This window comes from Phoca vitulina, unplaced genomic scaffold (assembly GCF_004348235.1).
Source record: "Phoca vitulina isolate PV1807 unplaced genomic scaffold, GSC_HSeal_1.0 scaffold11, whole genome shotgun sequence".
Taxonomy (NCBI): domain Eukaryota; kingdom Metazoa; phylum Chordata; class Mammalia; order Carnivora; family Phocidae; genus Phoca; species Phoca vitulina.
In genome coordinates this window covers 32,109,518-32,125,690 of record NW_022589714.1, presented here as the reverse complement: position 1 = coordinate 32,125,690, position 16,173 = coordinate 32,109,518, and the positions used below count along the sequence as shown (strand labels likewise).

General features: G+C 41.1%; 1 protein-coding gene across 1 annotated transcript in view; it reads right to left on the bottom strand.

Moving 5' to 3' along the window:
* The window catches only part of PKHD1 (PKHD1 ciliary IPT domain containing fibrocystin/polyductin), a 440,651-nt gene that overhangs the window by 104,233 nt on the left and 320,245 nt on the right, over positions 1–16,173 (bottom strand). The window contains exons 57-59 of the mRNA XM_032410150.1: positions 12,966–13,844; positions 12,096–12,264; positions 10,149–10,306 (exon numbers count right to left, since the gene is read on the bottom strand). Coding sequence (XP_032266041.1) covers positions 10,149–10,306; positions 12,096–12,264; positions 12,966–13,844 — 1,206 coding nt within the window. The remainder of the gene's footprint in view (positions 1–10,148; positions 10,307–12,095; positions 12,265–12,965; positions 13,845–16,173) is intronic.

Here is a 16,173-nt window from a genome sequence, read left to right as displayed (position 1 = left end):
TCCTGAGAAAGTTAAAGGTAGAGACCATCTATGCACTGAATGAAAAAGGGAACATAATAACCTTCAAGGAACCATCCAAACTGAACATCCTGTAATCTTAGTTCTTTCCAATTGGCATGTATCCCTACAAACTAATGAATTAATATGAGCCAGTATTTCCCAAAATGCATTCTGAAGTACACTAATTCCAACGGACACTAATGTGTAGTATGAATAAGTATTCACTAGTTAAGAAGTTTGAGAAATACCGGATAACACAAATTTAAATAGCATTTTTAAATTTAATTGCAGAACTTATCAGAACCCTTAATATCTTAATGTACATGATAAATCTCCACAATGGGAATAGTCAGAGTTTTCAAAATTTAGCCATGGACCACATTTTGCACCATCTCCTGAGATGAGTGAATAGGGAACATTCTTTGAGAAAGCTAATACAAAGTATATATTAAGTAAATCTGTAAGATTTACTTTGTGGAACAGTTGACTGGCAACCTAAACTGGAATTCTTGACTTTTTTATTCATTCATTCACCCATTTACTCATTTATTCCCTCATTCAGCAAACATTTACTGAGCATATATTATGTTCCAGGGATTATACTAAAAATTCAAGGATCTTTGTCATCAAGGTATTCACAGTCTGGTGAGATGACAGGCTTGAAAGATGATGGCAGGAGAGCATCAGATGTGCTATGGTAGAATTCAGTGATAGGCAGAGCAAGGGCACAAAGAGCCAGAGCCCCAGGTGCGTCTGGAAACCCAGGAGCATTCCACAGGGGAGCGGCCACACTGCAACTCATTGTCTGCACTTTGAAACATCCTCTTTGCCTGGCTTCCTTCATACATGCTTGTCAAAGCTTTACCTGATGCTCTAGGCTCATGGCAAACTCCATTTCCTTTCTAGAGCCTTTGTCTAGATCCCCAGGTATACGTGGACTCTCCAAGGTATTTTGTGCCAATTTTATATTAACTCATTGTCTCCATCTCGTAGCCTGCCCCTGCCCCCCACATCCATGCAGGAGGGAAAGGATGGCTTCTTACCTACCTCGCTGTGTCCTATATAGGATACCCCAACAGTATAGAGTGCCTTGCTCTCACTGGACTCTCAAGAAACATCTAAGTTGGGGGAAAAAAAAAACTTACCTCAATTTATTGGGAGAAAGGGGAAGCTACAGAAAAATTACCATAATAAAGTTTTTAAAGATTTTATTTATTTATTTGAGAAAAAAAGAGAATGAGCAGTGGGGAGGGACAGAGGGAGAGAGAGAGAGAAGATTCCTTGCTGAGCAGGGAGCCTGACGCAGGGCTCGATCCCAGAACTGGGAGATCACGACCTGAGCGGAAGGCAGACGCTTAACTGACTGAGCCACCCAGGTGCCCGACCATAATACATTTTTGAGTTCATGACCAAAGTTTCTACTTCATACTGCTCTATTGTTGTCACACAACTGCCAGGGGTTAACACTGGCAAAATGCCAGAGTCTGTTTACCTCGTACACAGGAAATGGCTATATACACACGAAGAAGAGGAAGTAAGTGAGGCTGTTTTGTGGTCATTATTACCATCGTCTTTCAAAAATGTTATAGTAATTGACAGTTATTTTTTAAAATATAAAAATCGATTTGCTACCATGTAAAATGGAAAAATGTCAATTCTTTAAGAAATATCTCTCGGTGCAGCTGCCCACCAGATGATTTAGACCACATGATGATAATTATCTAGAAGTGGTTCCAAGCCCAGATTTTGGAATCAGACAAATATAGATTTAAATCTTGGTTCTGCACAGTCTAGCTGTGGGACCATGAAAAATTAGTTAGCTTCTCTAAACCCCTATTTCTTCGAATGCTGAAAAGGGATAACAATCCCTACACGTTAAGGTTGTTGAAAGGATAAATGGGAATACTTATAAACCACTTAGCATAATGCCTGGCACATGGAATATGCTAGATAAATGGTAACTATTATTATTGCTAGTTGGGGTGGATAATTGCTGGAATAATTGCACAGTCTCAGTTTGCTTTGTTCTGTGTAGACAGGACTCTGTGTGAGAAAGGCTGATAGATCTAAGAGAGCTAACACTGGAGAATGTAGAGAAAAAAGGAAAAAAACCTTAGCAAGAGGGTACCATGTACAGCATCGCACACAGTGTGAAAAACACGGGTTCAGTCCTGAATCTTCTATTAATTAGTTCATGGCTTGGCCACGTTACCTAATATCTCTACATCAGTTTCCACAGCTATAACAGGTAGGGAATAAGAGTATCTACCTCATAGGATATATTCTGTTGATGGGATTACATGAAATAATTCATGTGAAAGTCTTAGCACAAACTCAGAAACATGATGGATATTCCACAAGTATTAGCTGTTAATGGAAGATTTGAGGATTAAAGCAATCTCAGGAAGAATAAAGTGTCCAGATTGAGGAGAGGCAACAGAAATTATTCCCATGGCTCAGATGCCTCCTCACATCATCCTTTACAAATCACACACAAAAAGCATTCCAACTCACACTCTGGACGATTTCAAAACACAATCCAACATGGTTATGCCATTCATGGCCTAGAGACGGGACAAGTCATGCGGGAGATAGAGAATCAGGTGAAGGAAAGGTGCTCTTTCGGTCTCACAAAGGATCATGGAAAGCTTCGCCCTCTTCTGCTTGGGAAAAAAATCCCTGCAGCCACGCATCCCAAAGATTCTAATATTTTCTGAGACTGTGCTTTTATATTTTAATACCCTGACATCTGGAATCCTAAAAGTCTAATGTTTAACCATAAATATCTGCTGAGATTAAAGAGCTATATACCAAGTTTCAATCTTTGGGGCCTATAATTGCTTGGGAAAAGAGAATGGTATTTTCCCCTCTAGCTAGAAGAAAAAGACCTCTGCAAGCACAGATATTGGCAGACAAACCGTTCCCTCTCTCCATTCTGTCCCCTCATTTTCTCCCTCCCTCTCCCTTCTCCCATTTTATAATACCATCTTGCTGTCATTCCCAGGACAAATGGGAAGAAAGAGAAGCCTAGAAAGCTTAAAGAAAAGACGCATTTCGAGATCTAGCAACAAAGAGTTGAGAAAATGCTCGCCCCTCCGTCTGCAAGCAGCTGAGCGGATGTCTCCCTGTTGCTGGAGCTTTCCCATTATTCAGTTGGAAACCACTTCATCACTCCATGGGCTGACGGTAAAATGCCAGCTTTATTTTCTTTTTTATCAACCTCATCTTTTATTTTTGATTTGAGGTCAGTCACTTTTAAGGTCTCCATAATGGTTTATAACTTTCTCAAGAAGCGACCAAGAAGGAACACCACTTGAAAAACGCTTCTTATCCTTTCGTGGCAAAGAATGGGAAACTCTCACCTGCCCCGAAGATGGATTTGGTCAGAAGTCCTGGTCAGACCACAGTACTTTGCTGGGAATGACGTCAAGGAAAGTGTGGGAAAAGCTTATCATGAGTTTAGGTTTTTAATATAATGATTCAATGTAGAATTTAAAAAATAAACTTAGCATTGAACTCATTTTTATCCAATGCTTCATTATTAAAGTGACAGTTTGAGGTCATTCAAGTCACTTTAGTACTAGCAAAAATAATCTACATTTAAAAAAGTTCAATATATTCTTATTATTCGAAGACTTAATTTAGATTGTGAAGACTCCTATATCTTTTTAGTTCATGTTCTATTCCCTTTCAGAAATACATCCAGTGTGTGTATAAGCAAGTATATTTATGCCTATGGTATTTGGCACAGGGAGCAAATTCTGGATTTTTCATGAAAAATTGAGACTGCTCACTTTTTAAATTAAAAATATTGTCTTCATAACATCCTGTCTCTTTACATCAAAGGAAGCATATTACTCTATAGTTAGTGATTCTCAAACCTTAACACAACAGAATCACTTGGGGAGGTTGTGTGTATGAATGAATGTGTATCTGTGTATATGTGTGTTTAAACACAAAGGCCTGGGCCTCACATACACCTATTCACTCAAAATACCCCCCAACATGCAAATGAATGTTTAATGTCCTAGATAATACTGATGATAAGTCAGCTACAGAAGCCACTGCCCTAAGCACATCAAATTTACCTCCTCAATTGAAAAATATTTGGCAAGAAACAGGGTATTTTGTTTTGTTTTGTTTGCTTTTGTTTGTTTTAAAATTTCCAGGCCATTGAGGACCAATTTATATAATTTAAAAAATATAAATTATCTGACCAATTAGACATACAAAATAAAAGCCCCAAATTTTCTTTATTAGAGCCAACAGACATAAAATTACTCTGTCAAGTTGCTATGTTTCTAAGCGACCGATTCATGTCATTATCTCATTATAGACGAGTGCAAGACTTTGCGGGCCAGCACACGTCAGCAGACCACCTGTGGGGTGGTGCATCCCTAAGCCCCCCTTAGCTTTAGCTTCCTAACTGCACTGCCTGCTCCCAGTCTGACTCCCACTCCCTATCCATTCATTCCACGGCTGCATGTACCATCTTTTCAGAGAGTGAACATCATCCTCCAACATGCATCCTCCAACATCATCTTATCAAATCGTCCTGGCCTAGGAAGGAGCTGACTCCTGGCTACCTGCAACTACTCCTGTTCCCATTAATTACACACCGTGAGCACTGATCACCTTTCCACCCACCCTCAGACACGCTGAAGCCTCTGTCTCAGAGCCTCTGTTCTGGCTGCTCTCTGTCCCTAGAAGGCTCCTCCCTCTGCTCCGAGCAGTGACCCCTTGCCCCTCATTCAGGTCTCGTTGGAAATGTAACTCTGTTTCAAATAGCAGCTCCCTTATCTACACCTGCATGCACACACGCACAACCTTCAATCTACCACTCTGACCCAAAACCCTATACTATTTTCTTCGTACCTCCCATCACTATTGGAATATTTTTATTTGTTTATATATCTCTCTCCACTGGAACATAAGCCTGATGAAAGCAGGAGCGTTGTCTTTTTCACAACTGGAGCTCCCATCCTTAGAAGCCTTCGTAGACCGTAGGTGGCCAAAATGCATTTGCACAATGAATGAAAATGCCAACTTCAGCATGCGGCATGCAAAAGCTGCTCAAGGAGGGCCCCCTCCATGTCACCCCCCTTCTACTCTCTACATCATGGCTCAGAAATCGTAAAATGATGTTGAAAGTAAAGCTCTGACTTCTTCCAGTCTTCTCTCAACCACACAGGTACTCCACATGTACAAACTGGTCTGGGAGGTAAAGCCACCCATTTGTAGTCTGGGACAGACTGGAAATGACTAAGAAGCCAGAGTGGGATGCTCTGGCACCTGTCTAGTCCCACCTGAATGGGATACACATTTCAAGACTTGGTTTTTCTCCATGATTTTGGATCTTCAGATCATCAGCTGCTTCCATAATCAAAAGAAATCCCTTCCAGAATAAAATGCAAATGGTTCTCAGAGGATCTCCTGCTTGGGATTAGCTGCTTTGCACTCTATTGCCAGGCATGTTTCAAAGTTGGCTGCAAACGCAAACTTACAGATAAGTACAAATCAAAATTAACAGCTCATTTTTCCCCTGGCTACACACCCTGCATCACACAGATAGCAAAACCCACTGGCACAGTATTCCTTAGAGCTGATCCACATGGATAATTTTTGCTTCTAATGCTAGAGTATATGACAATATGCCGAGACCTGTGGATATCTGTCTGGGTTGGTAGCTCCGCTGTGAACTTATATGTGCAAATACAATCTGTATTTTTCAAATTAAAAATAATCCTCAAAGGCAAGGGACTCCAAGCTGTTTATTAATAGATCTGAGACAGAACATAAGGGTGTGTCACATTCAATGCCACTTGGAAAAAATATGAGAGTTGGTTCCAGTGGTCTCCATTTTAATCTCTGCCGCACTCCTCTTCCTGTTCTACAGAATATTATAGATTCTTGTCTTGAAGGGGAAAAATACAAAATAGACACTCCTTCTCTTCAGATTAAATTTGTGCTTTTCTCATCTATCAGATTGTGTACAGGAATTGGAAAGTGGCATACAAGAGAATGGTTTAAAAAATAAAAAGGGATGGGGCGCCTGGGTGGCTCAGTCAGTTAAACATCTGCCTTCAGCTCAGGTCATGATCCTGGGGTCCTGGGATTGAGCCCCACACCGGGCTCCCTGCTCAGCGGGGAGCCTGCTTCTCCCTCTCCGGCTTCCCGCCCCCTGCTTGTGTTCCCTCTCTTGCTGTCTCTCTCTGTCAAATAAATAAATAAAATTTTTTTAAATAAATAAATAAGAAATAAAAAGGGACATGAATTAGGGAAGGAGGATCTATTCATATTTTGGAAGTCAAAGGAAAACCGTACAATCCTGTCAGCACCTGGAAGACACCATTTATACTCTGTGCTGTCTCCTTCATTGCAAGAAGATACAGGATGTATTTTTAGTGCAGTAAACAGCAGGTTCTACTGTGGGAATCCTTGTAGTTGGTACCTATAGCAACCTCATTTAAAATGTTATAAAGCTTTAAAACATCAGGAGTTGAAAGCAGTCAGTCATATACTCTTTCCTATATACATTCAACCACATATACACACACAGGCACACACACAAACACACACTCCCAATTATGCTTGTCTACACACTGACAGTAAGTGGAATGTTCTACTGTAATATCTGCTGGAGTTTTACCATTGAATCAGATTTCACAACCACATCAGAGAGTTAAGAAAAATAAAATATACATCGAGCCGCAAGAGCATGTTTATGCCTAACCAGTGTATTTATACCACATGGTAAGCAACTATCTGAGTTCATCCAACCACCCCATTACTTACACATGGAGTATTTTTTTAAGATTTTTAAATTTTATTTGAGAGAGAGAGAGCACGCACAAGTGGGGGGGGGAGGGGCAGAGGGAGACAGAGAAGAAGACTCCCCACTGAGCAGGGAACCCGATGTGTGGCTTGATCCCAGGACCCCAGGATCACGACCTGAGCCAAAGGCAGACGCTTAACAGTCTGAGCCACACAGGCCCCCTACACATGGAGTATTTGATCACCATTTTAGAGCTCCTGTTTGTACCAGACATTTTCAACGCCACAGCCATATGTTTTTAGCACTCACCTTCACACACCAAAGACTGCTGGTAGAACCTACCACTTCCTTCTAAGAAAGGTTTGTTCCTGGCCACAGGAAAGAACAGAGTTGGCCTTTGTTCAGGGAAAGCCAAGAGGCTAGAGAGTTAATGTCCAGAAGCATCCTTCAGCCAATGACAAGCAGGGATTTGAATATAAATACCTTAGCCTCCTCATAGCTTAGCAGGGATATGTTTAGGTCATGTGCCCAGGGTCTCCTGGAGCTCCCCCCAGGACTTGAGCTCTAGCTGTCCACAGCAGAAACCAGTTTGAGTCCATCCTTCCTGGCTTCACCTCTTTCCCTGTCTTACTTCCCCACTTCTCTACTTTCCATGCTCACCCCCTCCCATAAACTACTAGAGTCTAAGCCTTATATCAATGTCTGTCTCTGGAGCAACCCAAACTAAGACACTCTTCAGTCCTTACTATTTTCTGAAATGTAATTTCCATTAAATACTCTGGAACACACATCCCTTGGTACTGATTCTACAGCAATGAGGTCCTCACCAAAAACCACAAGTGTAGAAAACCCTCACAATTATGCCTGTACTTTGTTTGAAAGTAGGATCTTTTCTCCATGGCATAAACACCTATAACAGTGGGATGACTCTTAACACCAACAGGGTAACTTACTATAGAAAGCTATCTGAATAGGGGCACCTGGGTGGCTCAGTTGGTTAAGTGACTGCCTTCGGCTCAGGTCATGATCCTGGAGTCCCAGGATCGAGTCCCGCATCGGGCTCCCTGCTCGGCAGGGAGCCTGCTTCTCCCTCTGACCCTCCTCCCCTCATGCTATCTCTCTCTCATTCTCTCTCTCAAATAAATAAATAAAATCTTTAAAAAAAAAAAGAAAGCTATCTGAATAGATATAGTGGCAAATGAGAGAGTAGCTGCCTATCTTTTTTTCTTTTACTATTCTGCACGTATTTTTCTCAATATATACTTTCCCTGCATTTTATTCCTCTGTGCAAAAATGTATTTGTTGTTATATTCAACAGATATGACCAACATATCAAAATGAATATTTACTTAGCATGTTCCACGCACTCAGCACTGACTTTTTAAAACCTATATTGTAGTCCCCACAGCATGTCATCCTGTTGCAAAGATAAGCCTTCAACCTATGAAAATATTTAAGAGAAATGTGAAAAAGTAGTGAAGCATGAAATCGTATGGTAATTAAAAGACTTATGTAGAAACTTCTGTAAATGCCAAACGTTAAAATAGCAGTGGTTCAAATGGAAGTAAGGTGGCAACAAGGAAAAAGAGACCTAGGAAAGTCTTGGTTCCAAATTTCCTATTATGGGTAAATCCTTAAACCCGTGACCTAAATTGAAGCCTCAGTTTCTTCTGTACGTTCTCGAATGGTTTGGGGCAAGCAGCATTAATACTCTCCTTGGCTATCAACAACTCATTCACTTGATCAACCCATCAACTACTCTTTGTTGAGCATTCCCCAAATATGTAACAACGAACAGGACAAAACTCTTGCCCTCACTAAGTTTGCACTTTAAAAAGCAAACAATAAATCAACCAGTAAACAAGGGTCTTTACAATATAATTTTAAATAGTGGAACACTGACAAAAAATAAAGCAGGCATAGTAGAGCTAGAAAAGAATGGGGGCATAATTCTTTTGGACAGGGTGACCAGGGATGGCTTCTCTGAGAAGCTATCATTTGAACAGAAGGAGCCAGGTCTGCAAAGAAATGAGAACAGGAGATTTCAGGCAAAGGAAACAGCCAATGCAAAGGCAAGCCCTGGGGTAGGAATAAGCTTAGCATGTTAAAGAAAACATACGACCATGATGAATAAGTAAAAAGGGTGTCACAGGTAGTCAGGGACCAGGTACTACAAGACTTATAGCCTTGTAGTTTGGATTTCATTCCAGGGGAATGGAAAACAATTGGAAAGTTGAAAAGATCACTGTGGCTGCCATGTGAAAAACAGATTGTGGGGTATAAGAACAGAAGAAAGAAGATCAAATTAGGAGGCTATTCCATTCCCTTGTTGGGTGAGAGATGATGATGGTTTACAAGCGAGAGCATTTATATCAGAAAAAGGAATAAAGTTTCACTCCTAGATTTTGAATGATGATACCAATTATGGAGGAAGGGTCAACTAGGCAAGAAGCAGGCTGGGGATGCAGGCAGAGCTCAAGAATCCATCTGGGGTATGTTGAGTCTTAAATGCCGATTGTACTTCCCAATGGAGTCAGTTGGATATACCAGACCAAAGTTCAGGGCTGGGGATACAAACTAGAAGTCATCAGCAGTAGAAGATATTTCAACCTTGGACTTAGCAAGATTAGGGAGAGAACCAAAGAGATCTGAGAACATAGACCTGGAACATTCATTCACTTAGAACTTAAAAAGGGAAAGGGAGACTAGAAGAGAAGTATGGAAAGAATCAACCACTGAAACAGAAAGAAAGCTGGGGAAATTCTTTAGATTTATGAGCAACAGTTTCCACCTGAACTCAAACAGAAACTCAGAATCCCATTGTTTGTGGACATAGAAAGATGATGATCTCTCTGGGGTTCCAGCTATTAAAACTGATCCCTAAATGGGCTCTGGTTGCATAAGCAAGAAGAAGGAATTTTGAGTACAGCCCTTGGGGGACAATGAACAGATAGAGGAAAGGAAGGAAGCTACAGGACATCTACTCCACCACCCTCCCCAGAGTGAGAGCCTTTCTGTCTGCCCGGAGGGAAGAGAAATGTTGACTCGGATGGCAGAGGAGCAGGTTCCCTGGCTGACTGGAGTCCTGCTCCAGGTGCAGGTGAGCATGCTAGTGAGAGGATGTTCGCACTTGGGCACAGAGCTGCGTGTTGGGAATCTGCGCATTATACAGAGACATAAGCGATCTCATGGAGCGAATCACCATGCTGTCATGGCATTGCTTAATCCCTCAGCGTTCCTGTGATAGCACAGACTCCAACTGGAACTCAATTCCTCTCCTGGCTCTTTTGTTCCCACTAGATGACCCAGCCAAACCAGCTCCTTCACATGCATCCTCCCTCTGCTGGAGGCATCGAGTTCAGATATAACCAACCTGTGTTGAAGAAGGATCCAGTCCACTCTGCCTCCGTTTTAGGAAATACAGACACTGGTGGAGGCAGACCCAGGGCTCTCCCATCCAGATCCTTAAAGAGGTATTTTCTTGGATCTTCACAATCTGATTCAGGGCAGACCAGCGTTCCTAAACCTTTCCTGTGAAGACAGACAGAAAGCAACCCTCTCATTCCATGATAAGCAACACAAAGAAAACAGATATTGGTAGAGCTGACATGAAAAAGAAATCCGGGATGCCTTGGTGGCTCAGTTGGTTAAGTGTCTGAGTCTTGGTTTTGACTCAAGTCATGATCTCAGGGTCTTGACATCGAGCCCCACGTCAGGCTCCACACTCAGTGTGGAGTCTGCTTGTCCCTCTCCCCCTGCCCCTCCCCCCCAAATAAACAAATAAATAAAATCTTAGAAAAAAGAGAAAAAGAAATTCAACAGGATTTTATTACTAATAATGTGCTACAGAAATACCAAATAAAACTCTATAGAAAATGTTATTTCCCCATTATATGGGCAAAAAGAAAGACATTCTTATAACCAAATATTCTAGATACCTGAATATATAATCTTTGCTTCAATTGCTAATTTGGTAAGAAGCAAGATAAAATAAAATGCTCCTTCCTCTAATATCTACTGAACATAATGTAATCATTTCTTTATGAAACTTTGGGGCCTTGCAGGACTTTAAAATTATTATTATAAATATCAATTCTATTTGTGCTATATACAAAGTAAAAATAGATATTTTCATTCAACAAATATTTATTGAAAACCTACATTTATATGTTGGGGAATACAGTGGTGATAAAGACAGACATGGTTCCTATACTTTCAGAATTGAGAGTCAGGTGGGTTATATAAACAAGTTATAAACAATTATAGCATTGAATTATAGAGCATTTATTTGATTTCCCCTGGTCTAATAATTTTAGGTACCACTGGTAATAATATTAAATATTTATTGTATGCCAACCATGTGTCAGGTATTAATAATACAAAGAATCAGATGCTAATATCATTTAGCTTTATAACTATTTCATCCCATAAGTAAGACATGAACCTAAGGAAAATTGGGCAGGAGAAAAAATGACAGAATAAAACAAATTGCAAAGCTCATAATGTTTAGGTACCAAAAAAAAAAAAAAAATGGCTCAGGAATGGGCATTAAAAAGAGATTGGTGTTGGGCCAAACATATTAACTTTCTAATTAGGGCAAGTTTTCCTGATTCTTTTCTTTCAGCTAAAGGAGTTTTCCCCAATGTTGTGGGGAAAAGAAAGTAACCCATTATCCCTGCTCCTAATCTCCCCACTCCCTTTTATGACAAAAAGAATTCCTCATCCAGTTTTCATATCCCTGTCTAAAAGTCCCAGATCGTATGTTCAAGAACAGTAATTACACAGGGTCTGAGTGCCAGTATCTAAGCCACTTCACTCAGTGCAGGGATTTCTGACAACAGAAATCCTTTGACCTCCTAGTCCCTGCACAAGGGCTCCTGAGCCTTCTTCTGAAAACTAGTGACACCATACTCCATGGAAGATTCAAGAATTAAGGTAAATTTTTTTCCAGTGATTTTGAAAACACCCCAAAGAAGTATCTCTAATAAAGATAAAACAATGAAACAACAATAGTAAAATTAGCATTCTATCACTTTTGCTCCCTTTTTTAGCCAGAAAAAGTCACATGGCTGAGCCCAAATTCAAGAGGGAAATAGAGCCTCTGCCTCTGCTATAGGAGAGATTGAAAAAATCTTGTATCGAAGGGCATGAACATAGGGTAAAGAACTCGAGCCATTCAATCAATCTACCATATCTTTCCAGAAAACTTATTTCGATTTACATTGATGATCTTATTTTTTTCTTTTAAACATGCTTAAGGATTTGAGGAATTGCCAAATACTTCATAAACATGGCTTATTATAAATACTAAAACTGGTACCTAGCTTGTAAAGGAGGAAAATAGAACTTGTTTTTATCTTTGATCTTTAGCATCCTGGTCCTCTCTGCTGTTATTGGATGCATGATCCCAGTGCTCTCCACATTTGGCAGGATGCAGACATCTAGGTCATCACTATAGCAACTCTTCACAAAACTAGAAAAGGTGACATCTGAAAAAAAATTTAAGATATCATAACATTGGATCATAGAACCTACCAACCACAAATACAGAATACAGAACTAAATATTCTTATACCAATGCATATCTAGGAGTAAATTTAAGCCATCCATGGTAGTTCCAGGAGTTAACATAAATCCCAATTTAAAATATCAGTAGTTCTTCCAGACATGGACATTGTATGCAAAAGAGAAGAGTATTCCAACACATTAAAGTCTTAAGAGCAATACTTCTCATCAAAGTTTTGATCACGATCCAGTGGGAGTGAGTACAATAGTACCAAAGAGATCTGATGGAAGATTAACATCATAGGTTATGGTATAACTGGTTCTAATCCAGGTTGCCCTATCACCTACTAACCAACTTGGGTGAAGCACAATTTCTGCATCTGTTTTCTCCTTTTTATAATAGGAAAAAGAACACCTACCTAGAGAATTGTCATATAATCAAATTAAATAATCACTGGGAAAGGTCTTCAACATAAATAAAGCAATGACTTTTTAAGGAGCCACTCACTGTCATTATAAACCACCACTGTGCTCATCAATAGCCAGCAGGTTATCAACTGGACAGTAACCACTGGACTACATTGTACCCTCTTGCTGATATAATTTCTGAACGCTATTGAAGATCCTACGCACAGATGTATGAAGATCCTAAGCACTACACTGCTTGGAAGCTAAAACCTCCTACCTTGAAGTTTCATCATTCCTGAAATTAAATGGCCATTCCTCACTCTGTGCCATGGCTCCTGAGGCCACCGATTTGGTTCTGAGGTGAATACAGGCCACAAAATACCAACTCGGCCCCGTCTTGGATTGGAAGGAGCGCGATCTCTTGATGTCACGTTGGCAGAGCGAGGCTTAACTCTGTCCTGAATGCAGTCAAAAGAGGAGCTCGTGGCCACAATGACTGAATTCCTAAGTACAACCTGTACATTTTCAATGTGACCCTGTGGAGCAGAAGACACATACACCGCTGCCAAGAGACCAATAGTATTATCCACCAGAGTGATGTCCTCTAGCTCCACACTGTTCTCTACATGCAGCATGGCGCCATAGTCAAAGTTCTTGAAAGCCAAGAAGCCAGAGATACCAGTACAGTTGTCAGGCCCATTTTCCTTGTAGAGATGAAGGCCATGAAGGCTTGAGTGGGCCACATTGTCAGACCAGCGAGCTTCAGGAGAGGAACACCTGTGGCCTTGGACGTGAAAGCCAAGTCGCTCCGATCCTGCCACAACATTGCCATAGAGGCTGATGTCCCTTGCCTGGTTCACTTTGATTCCTGCCACCCACACGGTGGACCATGCTGACTGTGTCATCAGAACCACAAGGTTATTAGAGAGAGAAAAGTTCTGACCCTCCAAGTCGATGCCATGGCCAACTGTGCCAAACACTAGATTGTCCTTTAAAATGATCCCATGACTGGCAGCCACACGAATGCCCCCACTGCAGCTCTGGTGCAGAGTGGACGATATTATCCAGGATCCTGCCGACGCATTAGTGAGCTCAATGGCTGAATACAATGGTGACCCAAAGTTCTGAATTTCCACATTTGAAAGTTGAAGGACACCTGCAAACAAAATGCAGATCATCAGGCACTCTCCCCTGCCCTACAAAAGGTAGAAGGATGGCCCATTTATGGGCATCAGGAGATGCAGAAAATTTTTTTAATGTAATAGTTTATTCTCAATACCAGCACTGTATTTCACACAATGAGTCTCACTAACAACATATGCATCACCCGAAATATCACATGAATGCTTGCCAAGGTTTCATGTGCAGTCTGAAGAGTCTGGCAATAGGATGGGGGAGAGGAAAGACAGATAGGGAAGAGAGATAGGCTTTGGAGATGAGCACGTTAGCTGGCAGATTCCATGTATTTTTCTGCTGAGCTGGTCAAGGACCTGGAAGAGAATGAAGGAAGTACGGGTTCCTGGCCACTCACCTCAATGCTGTGTCTCCTCTCAGCGACCCCATATGAAAGGTCTATTGCCATCCTCACAAAGATATTACAAGAAGGAATATAATGGTCAATTATATAAAACATATTTTTAAATCATTTTAAAGACCCCATAAAATCTTTTCTGTATTTTTATCCCAGCCACACTGTGGTCCCTGTCTCATTTTCACAATAAAAAGATTCTCTACATCTTCTACATCAGGAGAGGATAGTGAATTATTTAGTCTTACCGAGGAATTTTTTGGTACTAATTTAAGTAGGTACTTCAAAAATACAGTATGAACTACAGCCACTAGATTGATTTAAAAATATAATGAGCACTAATATGTCAATGTATATACTCTCAGTAAAATAGATGAAAACACGATTATAGAAAAAAATGAGGTGAATTAATAACTTTTGCACCTACCTCTCATACAGCGCTCATTAGGTACCAGGCACTGTTCTAAGTCATATCTCAATAGGGCATGGGTGTTTTTGTATATGTGTGTGTGTGTGTGTGTGTGTGTGTATATTTAAACTCTTAACTTCACAAAAATTCTACGAGGTGTGTACAATTATCATCCCCATTTTACAGATAAGGAAACTGAGGTAGAGAAGGTTTAAGTAACACACTACACTTGGGACGTAAGCAAATGTATAGAGGATGTACTATTAACCCCCACAGAGGCACACTGTGGGGAGTGGGAGACGTGGTGGAATAAAAGGAGCAGCCTTGCACTGGGGTTCAGGCGACTGCACTACAGCTAGTGTGCCCGGAATTAGTCATGTGCCCTTAGCTGCATAGGTCACAACTTTATCCCTCACGTTACTTCTTTCTTCTTTTTCCTTTTTCTTTTTTTTAAGATTTATTTATTTACTTGAGAGAGAGAGAGAGAAAGAGCATGAGCAGGAGGGGCAGAGGGAGAGAGAATCCCAAGCAGGCTCCTTGCTGAGCGTGAAGCCTGATGTGGGGCTTGATCCCAGGACCTTGAGATCACGACCTGAGCCAAAACCAAGAGTTGGACGCTTAACTGACTAAGCCACCCGGGCGCCCCTTTTTTCTTTCTTTTTCTAAAGGTACTGACAAAGGTGAACTATAAAGTTATTTTTCTCAATAAAATTGGAGGGAGCTATAGTGTTTCAGTAATAGTATTTAAAGTTCAGAAGTAGTTCAGCCTAAACCCTCCACCTTCCCCACTCCCTTTTCACAGAGGAGAAACTAACATCTGGCTGCCATGGAGGACCAAAGCATGGTCTGGAGGACAGATGAAGTGAAAGATGATGTATGTGGGATGCCTGGGTGGCTTAGTCAGTGGAGCGTCTGCCTTCAGCGCGGGTCATGATCTCGGGGTCCTAGGGTTAAGTCCCACCTAGGGCTCCTTGCTGAGTGAGGAGCCTGCTTCTCCCTCTACCCCTCCCCTTGCTTGTGCTCTCTCTCTCTGACAAATAAATAAATAAAACCTTAAAAAAAAAAAAAAAAAAAGAAAGATGATGGATGTCTTTCTGGGGTTCCTGGGTGGCTCAGTTGGTTAGGTGGCCAACTGTTGACTTTGGCTCAGGTCATGGTCTGGGGTCCTGGGTTCGAGCCCCACGTGGGGCTCTGTGCTCAGTGGGGAGTCTGCTTGAGAGTCTCTCCCCGATCCTCTCCTTCTGCCCCTCCCCCACTCATGTTTTCTCTCTCTCTCTCTCTCTAAAGTAAATAAATCTTTAAAAAAAAAAAAAAGACCATATATGTCTTTCTTTGTAACCAGGTGATAGGATTCCAATATATCTAAATTTATCAAATGACACTGATTAAGGAGGCACTGGTAGATGGTATAGAAATATTCACTGAATGATAAAACATCCAAAAACTATTTGTCTGGTGGTAACATTTTTGACAGTTCCCTCACCAATAGCACACAGCTGAAAGGGCTGTTGAACCTGTCTCCATAAGACAGTGGCCCAAAGGACACCA